Source organism: Manacus vitellinus, unplaced genomic scaffold, assembly GCF_001715985.3.
Source record: "Manacus vitellinus isolate BGI_N305 unplaced genomic scaffold, ASM171598v3 scaffold_5_pilon, whole genome shotgun sequence".
Classification (NCBI taxonomy): Eukaryota; Metazoa; Chordata; class Aves; order Passeriformes; family Pipridae; genus Manacus; species Manacus vitellinus.
In genome coordinates this window covers 37,603,528-37,621,715 of record NW_021940682.1, presented here as the reverse complement: position 1 = coordinate 37,621,715, position 18,188 = coordinate 37,603,528, and the positions used below count along the sequence as shown (strand labels likewise).

At 35.7% G+C, this 18,188-nt stretch overlaps 1 protein-coding gene across 1 annotated transcript; it reads right to left on the bottom strand.

Annotated features, from left to right (window-relative positions):
- Nucleotides 1–698: 698 nt before the first annotated feature.
- TWF1 (twinfilin actin binding protein 1) lies at nucleotides 699–17,668 on the bottom strand. The gene is made up of 8 exons (XM_029963378.1): nucleotides 17,518–17,668; nucleotides 14,824–15,002; nucleotides 13,529–13,624; nucleotides 10,927–11,031; nucleotides 6,254–6,379; nucleotides 5,914–6,064; nucleotides 5,374–5,495; nucleotides 699–3,829 (listed from the first exon to the last, which is right to left on the bottom strand). Exons 1-8 carry the CDS (start codon nucleotides 17,660–17,662, stop codon nucleotides 3,659–3,661), a joined length of 1,095 nt encoding a protein of 364 aa, XP_029819238.1. The 5' UTR covers nucleotides 17,663–17,668; the 3' UTR covers nucleotides 699–3,658.
- Nucleotides 17,669–18,188: the final 520 nt, after the last annotated feature.

Here is an 18,188-nt window from a genome sequence, read left to right as displayed (position 1 = left end):
TCTGTTTCTCCTGGTCACATAGAGGCCTAGCCTCTTCCTTCCTCTTGCCTGGTACCTGCTCCTCTTACAGCTCCGGTTCTATACAGCATTTTGCATTATTATTAAAATTATCTCTGAAATCCTAGTTCAGCACTTCTTCAAATGTCCTTCTTTCAATTGCAAAATTGCTGTTTCACAGATTTCTCCATGGGGATGTGTTGGCAGGATAGTTAAAAGCCAAACCACTAGATGTTCTTTTAAGCTTGAATTTTCAGGACAATAGGAGGTCTTCAAATTATTTTCAGTTTAGACAAAAATTAATGGAACAACATAATTTGAGCAGTTTCATTATAGTAGCTCATGCTGAGCAAGTAACAACAGATAGAACTGTTAAATCACCACTTAACTACTTCAGCATTTTAAAAGGACAGAAGAACTTTTTGAAGGGGCTTATTACTGAAAGCAAGAAAACCTCAAGTGATGAACACACTTGAATACTGCTGTGGAGCCCTCTGTGCTGCTTCCATAAGGCAACAGGAAAGTATCCGTTTCTTACATGGTGATTTTTCTCCAATAGCAGGAATTCTCTTTCTACTCACCTCCTTTTTTATACCTTGCAATCACTTTCTAGTCCCATAGGAACTGCCTTTTGCACATTCTGATGTTAGAATATAGATCTTTGTTAGAGACACCATGAAATGATTCAGACAACACCAAACTAAAGCATCAATCTTTATTTATAAAGCAAATTACAAAACAGATATGGTAAACTTAGTTCATTTTAGCATCTGAAGGTGGTTCTCATTGAATACGCAGACACTGTAAATCAAGAGTTTCCTTTATCAGTTTATCTGAGCAATAGAGCAATTATGACCTTGATTAGTTTAACCTTTGATAGGAGTGTTTTAAAAGATCAAAATCTCATGACCTTGTGACATAAACATTTAAAAAATAATTACCTGTTGTATTAATTAACTGTTTAATAGCTTGTGAGTTAACTGCAAGCAGCTGCATTGCTTTTGGGCTTTCTGAAGGCCAACAACAATTTGAATGGACACTTTCAATTATTTAATGACGAGAGACACTTAAAGGAATAACACCAATTAATGCCCACATTTTATGCTGGCTCTGAACATTCATTAAAAGTAATGGAGACAACGATGCAGGAGTAAACTTGATAGATTTTAGGAAAAGATCAGATGCTTCTCATTGCTCTGTCAGGAAAACAGGCCTGGAGAGGCAGTCAGCAGCACAAGACTTCATATGATTCTCTTTTTGGGGAAAGGTGAAGGGGAAACATGCTCAGAACACGACTCTGCTGGTTGGTCAGGGGTTTGTACACCCCCACAGAATATTTTCAAGTAAAATAACTTAGAATGTCTGGTTTGGGCTGAACTCTAAAGCAGCTCATCATAAAGGCCGTTGCATAATCACTTAACCAGCTCTCATCGTCCTCCAGATTAAGTTTTCCACCTTCTATTCTCATCTACCTAGGGCAGGATTAGGAAAAGAAACCCAAACAAACCCTCCCACAACATGCACATAACTGTATAGTGTCAAACTGATCATTATTTAAAACATTTAGTATTAAAAAGTTGAACTTTTTACTGGCTAAAGAAAGCGTAAAGATGCACCTCTTGCTATGGCTGGCACATGGGCAGGAATACTAAATTCTAACAAAAAACTCTCTAGCAGTAATTTTTAACTGCTTCAATCAAAGGTTTTCCTTAAAACTAAACCAAACAAAAAAACTCAAAGTGAATTAGGTGTGCTGCAAAGATTCAGAGTTCAACTAAAAATACATTTAATTACAGTGCACAATGAGCTGCACACAGTAACCATATTTAAAAAACAATTACACTTCCCTGACATGTAGTACATAGCAGAAACACTTCAAAGACCAGGTCCTTACCCTAGAAGGAGAAGGCAAGAGGCAGGAAAAGAACACAGTGGCTAAGGGCAAGCAGGAGATTAGCCGAGGATCTACTGAATTGGACTGATGTAGTGTGTAAGATTATTGAAAAACTGAAATGTCAAATTTCTACTGCATATAAAAAAACCACAGTAAAACCAACTATTGCAATCTTCACATTATATAGTGCAATCTCAGATGTCAATAACAAGCTAGTATCTCTAAACAAAATAATAGATAAAACAAATTTTATCAGGAACTAGTAGTGTCAAAGGATTATTTCCCTAAAAAACCTAGGTTACAAACTGTCTTACTGTCTTCCACCAGCTAAATGCATGATTCAGCTCTAGAACGTGTATATCCAGCAGCTATGATAATACGCAGTGAACCAAGACTGGCAACTCCCATGTAGGTTTAAAAAACCCCAAACTGACAAAACTCAAAAACCACAGAGCTCACATACAAGACACTAAAATGCAAGTCCTCACTGGAGAATATAATCTATCACTAGTATTTGCCTCATCACACAATTTTAAATATTTAAGGTCATCCAATACTTGATTTCCACATCTAATTCTCCCTTAGTCCACTTATTAAAATAATCTATTTTACCTCTCCCTATTAAACACATTACTTACAGTTCAATCAAGTTTAGACTATTCTGGCTGATTTTAGTATTTTGGAGAAGGGAAGCAGGGAGGGAAAAAAACAGACAAAATCCTAACCAGGTGCTTGCTGCCAGCAGTTATTCAAGACCTAGTTGGATTTCAGTTACTAATAAAGTTCAAACACTTAGGAAAAGTAATTTTCAGTTAATACTGCAAACACAGTAAGATCTCAATGATAACTCACCATTATGAAGCGAATCTATTTCAATTTTTACTGAATTTACACATTTTTAGATCTGAGTGCACAGATAATTAGATACTTTAGGCATATTGCTTTGAAAGCAGCTTCATAATCTACTGAGTATACTAACTCATGCACTTTTAATCACCTTTTACTTGGTCATTCAGTACCTAATATGTAAGGCTTTGGAGTGATACGTAAGACTGGAAAAGCTAGTGGTTTTTATGTTAGATTTCTTTAAAAGACAATTCCATGAAATTAGTTATAAATTTGAGATGACCAAGCGTTTGCATAGGAAAATACCCAGCTATTCCTGAATACTTACATTAATTTAACAATAACTGATTTTTATCTTTTCCATTACAAGAAAAAAACAAAAGGAACAAAACCAAACCAAACAACAACAAAACCCAACAATGCATCCTGTCAAAATCAGAGGAAAACCTTCTACTGTACTAATGTCCATAAGTGCTACAAGGAAAAATAAAGATTTAATTGGGACAATGCTATGTCATCTTTATCTCTTCTCACATGGGAAGTCTTACATGTTTCAATAGGCTGTGCATAAGAATACGGCTGCAACTTGCCCACAGAATACATGGGTTTCATAGTCTTATGTCTGTAAAGTTTATGATCACATGTACAACTATTAAATAATGGATTCTAAATTAAAATAAAGGGGTACTAGCTTAGTCTTACTTTTCTAGCTTTAAAATAATTAGCTCTTCTACATGTCATAAAACATGGTCAACAAATATAATCATGTAACAATATAAAAAGTGTTGAGGTCAGAAAAGAGAAGAGTAAAAAGAGCCTTTTTCCCCACTAGAATCTATTAATGGAATGATTTCAGTTCATTACCAAAAGCCAGAAATTAGTTTCCTACTGTAATAGTTTAACAAATATAAACAACAGTTTCTAATCACTAGGTGTTTCAGTCTCTGCTGGACCTCTGATCAGTCTTCGTATTCCCCTCTTCCCCGCAGGACCTTTTGGTTTAGCAAAACTCTGTTTGTAAGCATGTTGTTTTGGATGAACCTCTTCATAAAGAAAGTCAGCAGTTAACTCATCACCATTATCAATTTCAATCTGGCAGGAAAAAAACCAACATTTATCATATTCATATTAAAGTCAAACTTAAAAAATATTTTGAAATTTTGCTGAAACTAAATACTATATTTAAACCGTATGCACAATAATGTTCAAAGTCATAGCATGGAAAGTTCTCCAACTTGTGCCTAATGCCCTGAGAAATCTTGGATAGTTTTTCTGAGAATCCCCTTGATTCTTACCAGTATTAAGTGTGACTTAATTATTTTCCTGAAATATAAGCACAACTACACAGTACATCTGCCAAGAAGAAACTGTTTTTGTCTCAAGCTTTAGCACAGTGCACCTGTTAACACTAACCAGGAGAACACATTCCATGTAAAACTAGTGCTTGTTTACTTGTTTTAAGTATTCACACATTTTAAGAATTAAAAGTTTTCACTACAACATGCTTTAAACACTAATTGTAAAAGCAATGTGCATACATTGTCTCTTGAGAAAGAGGGGAAGGAGTATAAACACGCTTATATTATTAGCTGGCTACTGCCACTCAGCAAGTATTCAAGGCGGGGGAAAGGTAAAATAACTTTAATGAACTGGGTGTTTTAATTTTCAAAATTTAGACATATGAACCCGAATAGAAAGAAAATAGTGTTCTCAAGCCAAACTCCACTGTTTTGAAATGCAAGAATTTAAAATTCAGAGAAATGCTTTGGCCCTACTCTGCTGAGCATTCAACACTTCATGCCCTGCCAACTATAACACTTAACAGACTTGCCAGCCACAGTTTTGCTGTTACAAGTACATGCCTCAGAAACTTCTGTCTACAGGAATTTTCAGGAGTCACATGGTGCATTTATTTTGTTGTAGAAAGAAAATTTCTGAAAAATAATTAAATATAAAACCACATAGCAATAATCTATGTAATTGATGTCATCTCAGTAAAAATGGTTAATATTAACTCTGCTATTTTTTAGATAAACATCATCTCCACAGAAACCAAGCTCTCACACAAATGTTAAGAAAATAAGTGTAGGTCACAACTGGACCATTTCTGTGGTCTCTGCTCTGGAGGTGAGAAGCAACTTTTTGCATAGCAGTACAATCCATACAGTGTGAAAAGATCAGCTTACTTGAAAATCCTTGTTTGCCTCATCAAGGACTCCTAAAATAGCAGTTCTAATTTCCAGAACTGCAGCTTGAAATTATTTTGAAAATCCTTACATAACCTTGGCTTTAAGGGAATTTAGTTTTCAACAACAGCAATATGTTGTGCTCCAAAATATGACTCGGATTTGAGTAAGAAATTATGTTAGTTCTTCAAAGTACACTCAAACACTTCCTTGATGCTCAAGGATGTACTTGTTAAAGATCTGAAAGTGCAGAAATTATGAAACAGAGAAAAGCTTCCAAGACTTAACCTTGTATCTGGAGCTTCATCAACAATTATTTCCTGTTCAGGATAAACTTTAATAGTTACAGAACATTTTTCATTGTTTAGAGAAGGTGGTGACAGAGACAGTTTTACATGAAGAAGTGAAGAGAGGGATGGAGAAACTACCTATACACCCCAATGCACTTACCTTTCTAATTATCTGCATCCACAACTGTGTTTCTACAATTTCTAACAGTGGACTTTTGCAACTAGAGTAGAGCATTCGTTCTCGTATACTACAGGTATACCCTGGCATAGAGTAGATGAAAACTGCAGGGAAAAAAACAAACAAACCACAAATCAAACCATAACTACACTCCATCAAAGCTTTATCATAAAATCATTAACAGCAGAGAGGCATTGGAAATCAGCTAGGCAGTCTGAAACGGAAAAATGTAACACCATTCTGGATCTTTTTTGCTTCAGCAAGTGTTTAATTTCAATGGGGGATAAGAGAATGGCCGGTATTTATGTTTTGACATTTATGGGTGTTCATAATCCAAAGGGATAGCTCATTACTTTCCAAACATAAGGACTCTCCTTCACAAGACACTTTCACAACCAAATGACTCTGAAATTTACGATCATGCTGACAGATTACTTCTATGACACATCTTTCTCTGCCTCAAAATTCCTAAAGTATTTGAAACAAGCCAATGAAGTTTCATATTGAGAAATTTTCTCATACTTATGGATTCCAAATAGTCTCCTTCATGTGTGTGCTTATACAGGAAAAAGTGGTAACGCGCAGCATCCTTTGGAACTCTTTTTGGCAAGTCCTTAAGTTCAGTATCAAGTGTGTTGGCCAAAATAATAGTTTCATTTTTCATATCAATTTGCTGTTAACAAAGCAAACATGAATACAGTTAATAGGCAGAAAGCAAACCAGAGAACATAACAGGATGAAAAAAATTTTATTTAATCTAATAAGAGTAATTTATCAGTGTACTACAGCAACACATGTTTAGCATGCAGGTAATTTATTTTATACTCATTATTAAAAAATAGTTAAAATATTTTATACTTGCCAGCTGTACATAATTGAGTTTCTTATTTTTCAATTTCTCCAAAGCCTGAATAGCTTCTTTAGCAATGGGGAATGCTACTCCTTGCAATGTTTGATGCTTGGTGTCTACACCAACGTCTGCCTGTACCTGGAACGCAAGTTAACTGAGATGTTAAAAGAAACCTTTGCAAGGATTCGTTTGGTTTCATACAATGACTGGCAATGCATTGCATATGGTTACACACAGAGTTAGCAGTAGCTATTCCAAGAGTAAACCACCTCAAAAAAATCATCCCTATATACAAGAGATTTGCATTTTTTAATTTACAGGTCATGTTTGTTTGCTAACCTGAGAAGTTTCATATCTCTGAAATGGCTCTGCTTAGCAGAGCAACAAAATCATCAAAGGGAAAACTGGTTCAAGTGTCAGTGAAGAAGCTCTAAGTTAAATTCTGGTATAAAGATACAATAATCCAGGAGGAAAAATCTTGATTTTCATATGCTGTTTTATACTTTTGAACTGACAATATTGTTTATGAACTTTGTTGTATAGTGAAGAATTTTAGATCAAAACATAGATTTGATTTCTAGGGAGTCAAAATTTTTGGAGGAACAGAGAAATTATATCTTATGAGTCAAACTGATCTTCTTGAAAGAAAAGAACAACTATTCCCCTTCCTGCTTCAACACACTCCCCCAAAAAGCCTATACCAAAACCAAAGCAAACAAAATAAACAAACAAAATCTTCATTTCTTAAGGATTAGACCTTCTAGAAGGTCTAACACAAAGAAAAATTCAGCACAAGCTAAACAATTTTTCATAATCCAGTTACATTAGGCACAAATTATTTGAGAGTAAAGGACAGTTATTTTAAAGCCATTTTTCAAGAATTTATGTTTATCTTAATATTCATGTAGTTTCTCTTAAAATGAGCTCTGGCCTCCAATATTCTCCAGTCTTAATTTATTGTCTAAGTACTAGCTTTTGAATATATTAACTTTCTTCTATGATTTCTCAAATACATTAAACATTGATTATGAAGGAGCAAAAGTCAGAAAAGTGTACCAGATAGAAAGTGTGGGTCTTAGATCTATCAACTAGATCTATCAACTTATTCAGCTTTAATTAAAAAGAGATGCTAATGAAGTATGAAACAAAATGATAAGAAAAATAAAAAACAAAGGTACTTGTAGCAACACTAGATTATACTCCAGATTTTGAAGAACAACTTGTCAGCAACAAGGAAAGAGGAAAAGAAAGCAGGTGGAGAGCTTACTTTTGTATAAAGATTGGTAAATTTATGAATTAGGTTATAGAAAAAAATATTTGCAAAATATATCTGCATAAAACCCTGATCAGTAAATGTAAAACTGGCATCACAAAAATAATAAACTGTAATAAAATACCATACTATAGAAACCACATTAAAATACAATTACAAAAAAAACATGCTTCAAACTTAAAAATGAACTGTAAAGTGTGAGAGACAGGCAAGGGAAGAGAGTAACCCAATATAACTCCAGATACAAGAAAACAAACAAAACCTACTTGTTCATACTGCAACATATTTCAGACCTTTAAAGCAAAACAAAACCACCTAAGTTGATTATGTATATTTAAATTCACACCGTAAGATTTAGTTAGTGATGGCTGCTGAGTGGTGGATAAAATGCCAGATGAAATTTCCTGTGAATAAATATAAAATAATGTACGCAGGAGGAAAAAAACCCTCTCTTCTACCTCTATGGTAATGGCGTTGAGCTAGCTACTACCATTCAGGAGCCAGACCTTGCAGGTCATTCTGAATATCTCCGAAAATAACCCCAAGCAAAACAAAAAAGAATCCCGAACACTCCGAATCCACAAATGAAATGTTACGAATTGTTAGAAAAAGAGAACAGAACACATCATTACGCACTGTAGATATCAGTAACATGCCTGCATCTTGAATACCACATGCAGTTCTGGCTTCCCCATCCCTCCATCTCATAAATTATATAGCAGAACTGGAAAAACTGCAGAGAAAAGCAAAAGGATCAGAAGTATGGAGTGCCTTCTTGAGGAGGAGGAACTACCTAGATTAGGACTCTTCAGCCTGGAAGAGATAACTGATAAGGAATATGACAGAGGTCCATGGATATAGAATCATAGGACAGTTTGGGTTGAAGGGACCTTTAAAGGTGATCTAGTCCAACACTCCAGCAGTGAGCAGCAACATCTTCAAATAAACCAGATTGCTCCGAGCCCTCTCCAGCCTGACCTCGAATATTTCCAAGGATGGGGCATCTACCACCTCTCTGGACAACCTGAGCTAGTGTCCCACCACACTCATTGTAAAAAAATTCTTGCTCATATCTAATCTGAACCCGCCCTCTTTTAGTTTAAAACCACTAGCCCTTGTTCAATTGCAACAGGCCCTGCTAAAATATCTGTGCCCTTTTTTATAAGCCCCCTTTAAGTGCTCTGTAAGATTTCCTTGGAGCCTTCTCTTCTCCAGGCTGAATGACCACAACTCTCTCAGCCTTTTGTCACAGGAGAGGTGGTCCAGCCCTCTAATCATTTTTGTGGCCCACTCCAACAGGTTCACGTCTTTACTGTGCCGAGGACCCCAGAGCTGGATGCAGCGTTCCAGGTGGGATCTCACCAGCGCAGAGTAGTGGGGGATGATCACCTCCCTTGACCTGCTGATCACACTACTTTTGGTGCAGCACAGGATACAGTTGGCTTTCTGGGATACAGCTGGCTTTATCTAAGGGGAGGAGGAAACTGAGGATTGACTTAAAGACTTTTCTTTGCCTTCCCCACACAATCTGTAGGGTTAACAGAATAAATTAGTAGATAGCAATCAATGGTTCTTTATTTACATAGTACTCTGTCAAGCTGTAGAATATGCTGCCATAGGATCTGCAGCCAACAAAAACTTTATGTGGATTTAGAAAAATGACAAGTCTAGATGATGGATGAAAAACCCATTAAGAACAATTATATAGTAACACGTCATCTTTTGTGCAGGAAGATCCCTCCCTGCAAATGTTGAGGCAAAAAAGAGTATTTAAAGTAATTATCATGGCCTTCTTGCCCTGCTCTTACATACTTCCTAGATTTCTGCCGTTGTTCACTCAAGGACTTGACAACAGACTAGGTGATCCTTTGATCTGACCCAGTAAAATATTTCTTAGGGTAATTATGAAAGAATATACATATGGAAAACTTTTTAAAATCAGAAAGCTTTTCGTTTTCTAAGTCCAATTACAGGCTTTGTAATGGTAAAAACAATAAAGACAAAAATAACGTAAATTAATGTATTGTGAGACATTTCAAACAAAGCCAAAATGGCAGCAATCTTTATGTGTTTATCAGTTTATGTGTCTCTGAAAAGCACAGCTATTGCTGTTAAAGTTTCGTAATAACACATGAAGTTTTAGTCTGGATGAATCAGCTGTTAACCACATTGTATGTAGTGCATAAGAGATAATACTAATTCCAGAGGTGATCACCGATCCCACAGAAGTTTTACATTCATTAATTTTGTTTTTTAAAAGCTGATCAAGTAAAATGCACTGTTTGATGATGGTGGATGCATTTCTACATCGAATTAATTAAAACCAGAAATGAAAAATAACGAAAGACACTACTGGGAAAAAAAGTCAATAAACAACAAAGCTTCAGCAAAAGCACAGTAGAGTGAAAACATAAGAGAAGATACACAGCTGAATTTAACATGATGGTTTCCCGGTATCCAGCTGCAGAAATAAATCATACTTCAAATACTTGTACCACAGCTGTAAAATACAAGTTTTGAAAACAAACAAGGTCAGCACATGACCTATTTTAATATGCATCTGTACACAAACAGTGATCAAGTGAAGGAAAAATGTGAGAAAAAGAATTCTCTGAAACTTTTCAGTCACTAGCTAGCTGGCAATCATCAAATTATTTGGTTAAAAGCACTTGTTAGAGGTTTTTCTAAAAAGTGTTCATAGCGTAAGCAAATCAGTCTCTTAAAAAGACTTGGATTGGATTTCTATTTTATTTTTATTGGAATTCACTTCCTCTCAGTCTTAAAGATAAGTGCACTGGTGCTGGAAGCTAGGTATCTCTCCTTTAGGAATAAGATTGCTGGAATACTCCTGGCAATCATTCACTGCAATAGTTGCTATTTTGTGTTTTCTCTACAATTTCTGCCACCATGGGAAATGTATGTGGACAATCACAGAATGGCTGAGGTTGGAAGACCTCGCCAGAGGTTATCTTGTCCAACCACCCTGCTCAGTTAGGGCCACCTACAGCCAGATGCCCAGTTCTCTGTCCAAACAGCTTTTGAGTATCTCCAAGATGGAGATTCCATAACCTTCCAGGGCAACCCATGCCAGTACTCTGTCACCCTTCCCAAGGAAGCACATCCAGTGACATTAAAAGCCAATGCTGCAACAATTAAGCTCTGCAGTTGCCAAGCCTCTGATTCAGACATGAGGCCTTTCAAACTCAGCAAGATCATGCCACTCCAACTCGAGCCATCATCATCCTGCAGTTTCAACTCCTTGAGAAATAAATTTATATTCTCATCCACTCACACTTCCTAAAACTTTCCATTTTCTGCTCTGCCTTTTTTTACCCTAGAAAGACATTTCCCTACAACGCATTTGGAACTCTGCACCCGGTTTCCCACCCATGCTTGAAGATGTTCTAGGTACCTCATTAATCTTAATTTGTCGAAGTTCCTCTTCTGCTGCAGTCAAGGGTGCAGGGGAGGATTGTGATATCAAATATTTTTTATATCCACTCAGTGAAACATCATCCTGAAAGCACAATATTAATATTGAACATTTTTTTTTATAATAGATAAATAGTTTTCTTCAAAGATTTTCTATGCAGCAGTACAAAAAGCAGTTATTGTCCATACATTTATGATCATTTTATTTGAACAGAATACAAGTGTAGGTGCATTTGCAAATTCAGCTCATCTACAACAGAGTCCTCTGGGCTGTTCTTGTTTTACCATGGGTAGCATTTCCACAATCAGTCCTTAATTACCTTGCTAATTAAAAAATTAGCATTAATGAAGACTGTGTCCATGAAGTTCTTCAGCCATCTTGGACAAAACCTAACAGATTTGCCACAATTCTAATAAATAATTAAAAAAAACTATTTTCTTATAAAATTCACATGCTCAAACTGGTAGCTTATTGCTAGTTTTCTACCTATGAAATGGGAGACAGAAATGCTACCTTAGGTCAGGGAGTAAGCACCTGATACTGCAAATAGTTTAAGATGCGACATCACAGGAACCTTTAATTCTGATAATCACTTTTATTATTACTCAGTGATGGTTGTGTCCCTTTACAAAGGGGTTGATACCACAGGCAAATGCTGTTTTGTTTTTATTATTAAGGTGACCACTCAGAAAAGGGCAGGACTTCATGCAATCATAGGAATGTGATTTTATACTGAAGTTCTGAGAAGAGAAAGCTCCTTCTTAGTGTTTCTGCTTCTGAAAGAGACAGACTTTCCCAAATACAATTTCCAGTGCCAATATTCCATCATGTCTTGTTTCAGAAGCCCAGAGGTATTGAGGTTAATACATGTGAATTAGCAGGTGGGACCATAACCAGGTTCCACCGGGATTAAGGACCTGGTTGCAACTAAACCATCCTTATGTTTAACAAAATAAAGACAAAGTAACATGCTGGATGGTGATGATCAAGATTCTGAGTGAACTTAAAGACTTGAATACTTTGAAGAAGCTGTGATTTTCACATGGATGTACATTACAGGCCAGCTACAGTTAAGAAGCTTATAAAGCACTGAAACCAACAATGCAGAGACATATAAGCTGCAATATAATGAGCTGGGAAAACGTGACCTGCATCAATGCCATCCTCTATGTGCCCCGGGCCTATTTTGAAATAACAGTAAGACAAATGTAATGCTCCTTTCTTACAACTGAGATTGAAACTCAGACTTGCAGGGATAGACACAGATTCTACATATTGCATGAAGTGCTAATGGTTTGGTGCAAGTGGTGGTGAGAGATTAGTTGACTGAACCAGCAAGAAAAAAATAACATGACCTCTACCAGTAAACCCTCTTAGCAACTTGGTTATCTACTTCCCTAGAATACAGCCTCTCCAGAGAGGTTTATTTGCATGTTTGTTAGGATAATGAAGCCTCCATGACAGGTTAATGCTAAATATAACAAACTACTCAGTGGGCAGCAGAATTATTAGCCTCATGTCCACCACAACAGCCCATCTCTCTTTCACAGGCTTTTCCCCACTACAATATCCTCTATTCTTCCCCAAACCTCCAACTCCTTCCATTCCTTCAGCAGCAGCTGCCTGTCAATAGTGGCAGTGCTTTGGTTCAGATTTCTTCAGATAAACTGATTAACAGGTCAGGCAGAAAATAACTGATGCAGTCTTTGCTGGAAGAGGAACTGAGTAATTACAATTTGAATCTCTGTGTAATCTCAGTTCTTATGAAAACTATGAGAATTCTTTATCTCTGAGAATTCTAACTTGTATATCTTTTAAAACTGGCAATGGATTAAGTCAGAACTGTCTGACATCTGCTTGACAAACAGGCAGACATCACAACCATGTAAAACTTGTTTCTCACAGAAACTAAGGTAATAGCCCCATATTTCCCTACGTGCACAGCATTTGCAGCCTTTGCAACATCCTTTAGACACTTGTTAGATTTCATATATCCACCTTCCAATTATCTTACTGTAAGTGAACAGTCAACTATTAGTATTTTCATTGAACAAATCAGTAGCTACTAAAAGTCTGTTTCCCAAAGTCAAGATGGCAGCCTTGCATGTGAGGTACATTCTGTGGCCAAATCCTAAAGAACTGACAACTTCATAGCCTTAGTTTAAGAGAAAAACATTTGTCTTCAGGTGTTAGCTTACAGATCACTGTTCTAGCCCATCCAGAGCCACATATCTAAAGTGGCTTGTGTATACAACTGGCCTGGAAGTTAGTGTTACAGCTTTTAGAGGACTCACATACATGCAGTGAGATTAAGAGAGGTGCCTATTATGTTTAGATTATTTAGTTTTCATAACTTAACTATTTGAAGCAAGGGCTTCTTAGCCTGAAGATATTACCTATACTTAGTAACTTGTCCAAATGAGATCAAATACACTTGAACATTGTAATAATACACACAGCTTTTAAGTCTTTTTTTCCTTAATCAAAAAAGAGCAGAAACACCCCAAATTCATACCAGTAACATCAGCTAATACATTTAGTATTTAAAGTCAATGTCCTGACTTTAAAAAGAAAAACATACCTGTACCGTTCCAAATACTTCATCCTTAATGTGACCACCTCCAAATTCTTTCTTAAGTGTTGCTCGAGTTGCTGCATATAACATTTTTTGACGAACCTAGCATATAATAAAAGAGTGGGGGTTTAATTTGGGTACTTTTTTGCTCTTTGGTGTACAAAGAGAATCTAACATGTTGGTGTACCATGTCCATTAACTAGTATCTTTCTTGAACAAGTATTTTAAATGTTGGAATTGCAGTATAATCTGGTAGAGCTCTGGATCATGATACTCACACGTGCTATTAAATTCACCAGGTCATGATACTATGTATTATTATCACACTAATTGCAAAACTGAATTGCAGCTTTAGTAAGAGTATGAGGTTTTTTTAAAGTGGAAAAAAAGTCAACATAATCTTTACTAATTTTAAATGGGAAAACCCACAACTGTATAGATCTTTTGTCACTGGTCTGTGTACTAATGGATACAACAGACAGCGAAAGAGCAGACTGGAAATAATAACTTGCTATTATTTTTTATTTGATAGTGACTCCAGATACTGATGGTTCAACTACAGAGTAGAAAAGTTATATTTGCTCCCTATCAAATTGTGTCTAACATGGTCACTTATTCCTCTCTCAACAGTCTCATCTTCCCACCTTATTTAACTATCATGACATCCTCTCCATAATACTTCACCTTTTCCACAATCTTCTCTACGCACTTTAACTTTCAGTGTCTTACTATTTCCTAACTACTAGTGAAAGCAGTAGGAATATTGGAATAGTTTTACTTTCTGTCTTCTCTTATCTCACATTCCCAGAACCTGCACACAGTATCTTAGTTTCTCCTATAAAACCTTAACTCTAAGGAGTTCCTCTCAGTTCCCTCCTATGCTCTTGAATTACTGATTAAGAAGCAGTGTATTCTGTGGCAAGCCAAACAGAATAAACAGCTTGAGCTCATACTATAATCCTTCTCTCTACGATAACACCCACTAAGATTTCTGTCCTATATCTTTTCATGAATTTTTATGAAATACTGACAGTAAGACAGACAAACAGGGCAAAAAAATTGTACTTAGTGCTCTAGTCAAGCTAAAAATATATTGGATCAGCTGCACTCTATCTAGACCTACTGATTTGCTCTTCAATCAGCTTCAAGAAACATTTTTCCAGTTTTCTTGTGGGAATGTAGGGGGAAGGTTGGGGAATGCTTCATTCCTTAAATCCTTTTGCTTCATATCTAGGATTCAGATCAAATGGCCCTGTTGAAAAATCACCAACAGCATGAAGCCTCTGATGCCTGTTACTTACAGGAGAGTGATCAGGTGACCATGCAATGAAGATCCATTCATATCCTTGAGCATTCTGAGAATCTAATCTGTATAATATATAACATGGTTGCTTGTCTTCAAGAAGGGGAAGGACAAAGCAATCGTAATCCTTTTCCCATGATCCAACTGGCCGTCTAGAGGATCCCACAACAAGCTGCTCTACAACCAATATAAAGCTACAGGTTAGCAACAATGCAGTTAATATTGTTTTTCAAAATTAACAATTAAAATAAGCAGTTAATTGGACACTTTCGTAATTATGTCCACAAGAATGGGAGTCAAGAACAGTCAACATGAAAGCAACTGAATTCCTATAAAAGCTGTGTATATTCAAACTCTAACTCACTTTAACCAAAACACAAACATTTGAAAAGTAATGTGCTGGTTGTTATCAAATTCTTTGATCTGAAGTGATACTACTGATGTTAATTTTTTTAGCAGCACATACACAGAAGGGAAATAAGAACTGTCTTCTGCCAGTTTATTTTTAAACTGAAATGCCTAAGTACAAATGAGAGTAACCTTTCAAATTTTATAATTATAATTATTGATGCTCATGCTATAAAATATTAGTGTTTGCACCCATTGTAAGGAGTCAATAACTCAGTTATACAATGAAAAGAGTCTGGAATGAATATGCTTGCATTAATCACTTTAACTTGACTATGTAAGTAGATAAACCTCTTTCTAATACAGCTTCATAGCTATGGTCTTTAAATGACTGAAGTTGTTTATCATGTATAATTGGCTTAAGTCTGTATAGAATACTTCAAATGGTATTTAATTATGTGAACAGCTGTAGCAACAAGATTTTTCTGTTATTTATGCATCATATCTCAGCTTCCAAAGGAAAGTATTAGTATACTGTCTTATCAAACATTTATCAGCTTCCCATTATGTACTAGCCCCTACAATTGAAATAGAAATACCTTGTTTAAATGGGATCCTACAACAGTTTGAGGACCATTATAGTAGCTAGTATACAAGTTATCTTTTCACAGTCTAGGACTTAATTTCTAAAACTTCAGACAAAAGTCAAACAGTATACAAATGCCTCTACAGCAAAATTTCAAACAAAGGACCCTTCCACAGTAACTCATAGAACATGAACAGCTCAGGGCAAGGGTGTTTGGCCTTTCCCTAAATTAGATGCAAAGTATTTGAAGTTGTACACCTAAACCAGAGTATTCAGAATGTACTCACCAATTCTGAACTCTAGGTGGATTTATACCTACCTGGATTTAAGACACAATCAGTGGAACTCTACTGCCCTGCAGCAAACCTCCTCTCTTATTAACTCAGATTAGCAGAACTCTTATTTGCCTATTATCTGTTGACTAAAGGCAAGGACTAAGGACTATAATCTGTTGCTGAAAGTTCCTACAGACAGATGAGGCAACTGTCCTTTCAGTATTCTGGGAGTTTTACAGGTTTCTTTTCGAACTGCAGAAAATAGTATCAAAGACTAGATTTTGCTTCTATATAGAGATGAAATTGATATATATATATAAATATATGTACATGTATACATTCACACAGAAATGAAAAAAATAGGGAAAGTTTTCCATTTGTATCTTATTTCTAGGCTTCATTTCATATTATAAAGTTGCATATACACAAAAGCATATAGTTTTTCCTTGCTTAATGGGGAAGAAAAATTCAATGGTATGGCAACATTTACTACCTTATGCTACTGAGACTTTATCACAGAGTCCTGCCTATAATATTACTACTGCCACTTCCTTAAGGAAAGCTATATTAAAATGTCAGAAGACTTCCTAAGTAAAGCAAACCTAAAGAAGGTAACAGTAGGTTATTTGCCTAACAATAAAAGTATGTATATGTATATACATACATGTACCTTTCTCCAGCTAACAGCTATTTCAGTGTACTGTAAATGAATGAAGTCAAGAACAAAAATCTTCAAAGTGGACAAATTACACACTTGAAAAGATAGACTAAACCATCTTATACAAACGTCTTATACAACCAATCTGCATTTCTATTAAAGAAAAAAATAATTATATATTCTATCTTTCAATGCTTGCAGCCTTGATCCCTTGCCAAGAAGTTCAAAGATCAAACTCAAGTTCTGACAGAAATTATGTAATTTTCTATTGATACATACATGTGAGTTTTAATTTTGAAAATGTATGTAAAGTTACAGATTTTTAAAGATATTTTCCATGTAGTCAGATTACTACTTAAATATCTGCTTTAATAGGACTTTCTACATGCAGCTGATCCCAGCATAAAAGGCAGATAAAATTTACAGTTCATCTAAGGTGACTAGCTATTGTGTAAGACTAGCTTTCTGTCTCATGAAAGTAACCAGAGTGCTAAAACACCACACAGGTGTAGAAATTTTCTTTCCCTCTACTCTTTCTTTACTAAGAGATAAAAGTAACCCCATTTATATTATCCATATGATAAATGGATCCAAGCAGTTATTGGTAAAATATGACATTTGGGAGAAAAATTCAAATGCAAAAATACAGTAGCATTGTAGTAAAAAGCTTAGCATCACTAAAACTTCAATTTTAACTTCTGTATAGGAAAGACCTTAGTAACATTAAGTTTGGCAAAGTTTTGTTTTTAAAACAATTGTAGGTCATTAAAACAACTAGGAAAATATCTAAAAGAATCAGGGAAAAAAGATTAAAATTTTACTAACCATTATCAATGACTATTTTTAAAAGCCTATATTGTCCATTTCTTGCACCAACAAAGATGTCTTTAACACTTCCACTAGCTGAAAAAGAGAAAATAAAAGTAATCAAATTAACACATTTCACTTCCCTTGGACAAAGAACATTCATGAGGGTAAGAACAACACTGGAAAAACGTACAACTGGCCCTTTGCTAGAAAGTTGGACTGAAAAAGGAGCACAGGAGTGATGCTCCTCCTATTCTGCATACTGCTCCAGCCACCAGCATGCCACAGAAGGATGAAAGCCAACATTACGAAACCGCTCTGCTTTCTAGCATACCATATGATTTTCAACATTGTGAAAATTAAAGATGATATCTCATCAATCTCAGGTTTCAGAGTTAACACTTGAAAATATAATATGATGCCTCTCAAATTACGATAGCTTCATGAAGTCTGGAGGCTTAGTACAAACTTTCAGACAGAAACTTTACACCTGCCAGGAAAATGTTAGAGTTTGTCTGGCAAAAGTGATGATCTTTCCTGAGTACACCTTTCCAAAGAGTACCAGTGAGCTCATTGCTCATCTTTCATACCACCTTATTTCCTTGTGTGTTTGATGACATCGTTCAAGCTCCAACCTATTTCAAAGGGATAGGTTTATAATGAATTTACAAAGAAGTAACTAAAATATT

Bases quoted from the DNA above. Each gene is read 5' to 3' on its own strand.
- TWF1 (XM_029963378.1), bottom strand. From the start codon at position 17,662: ATGAATGTTCTTTGTCCAAGGGAAGTGAAATGTGTTAATTTGATTACT. The intron at 13,625-14,823 runs GTAAGTAACAGG...ATTATATGCTAG, and splicing joins GGTCACCTGATCACTCTCCT to GTTCGTCAAAAAATGTTATA. The intron at 6,065-6,253 runs GCAAGTATAAAA...CTTTGTTAACAG, and splicing joins AACTCAATTATGTACAGCTG to CAAATTGATATGAAAAATGA.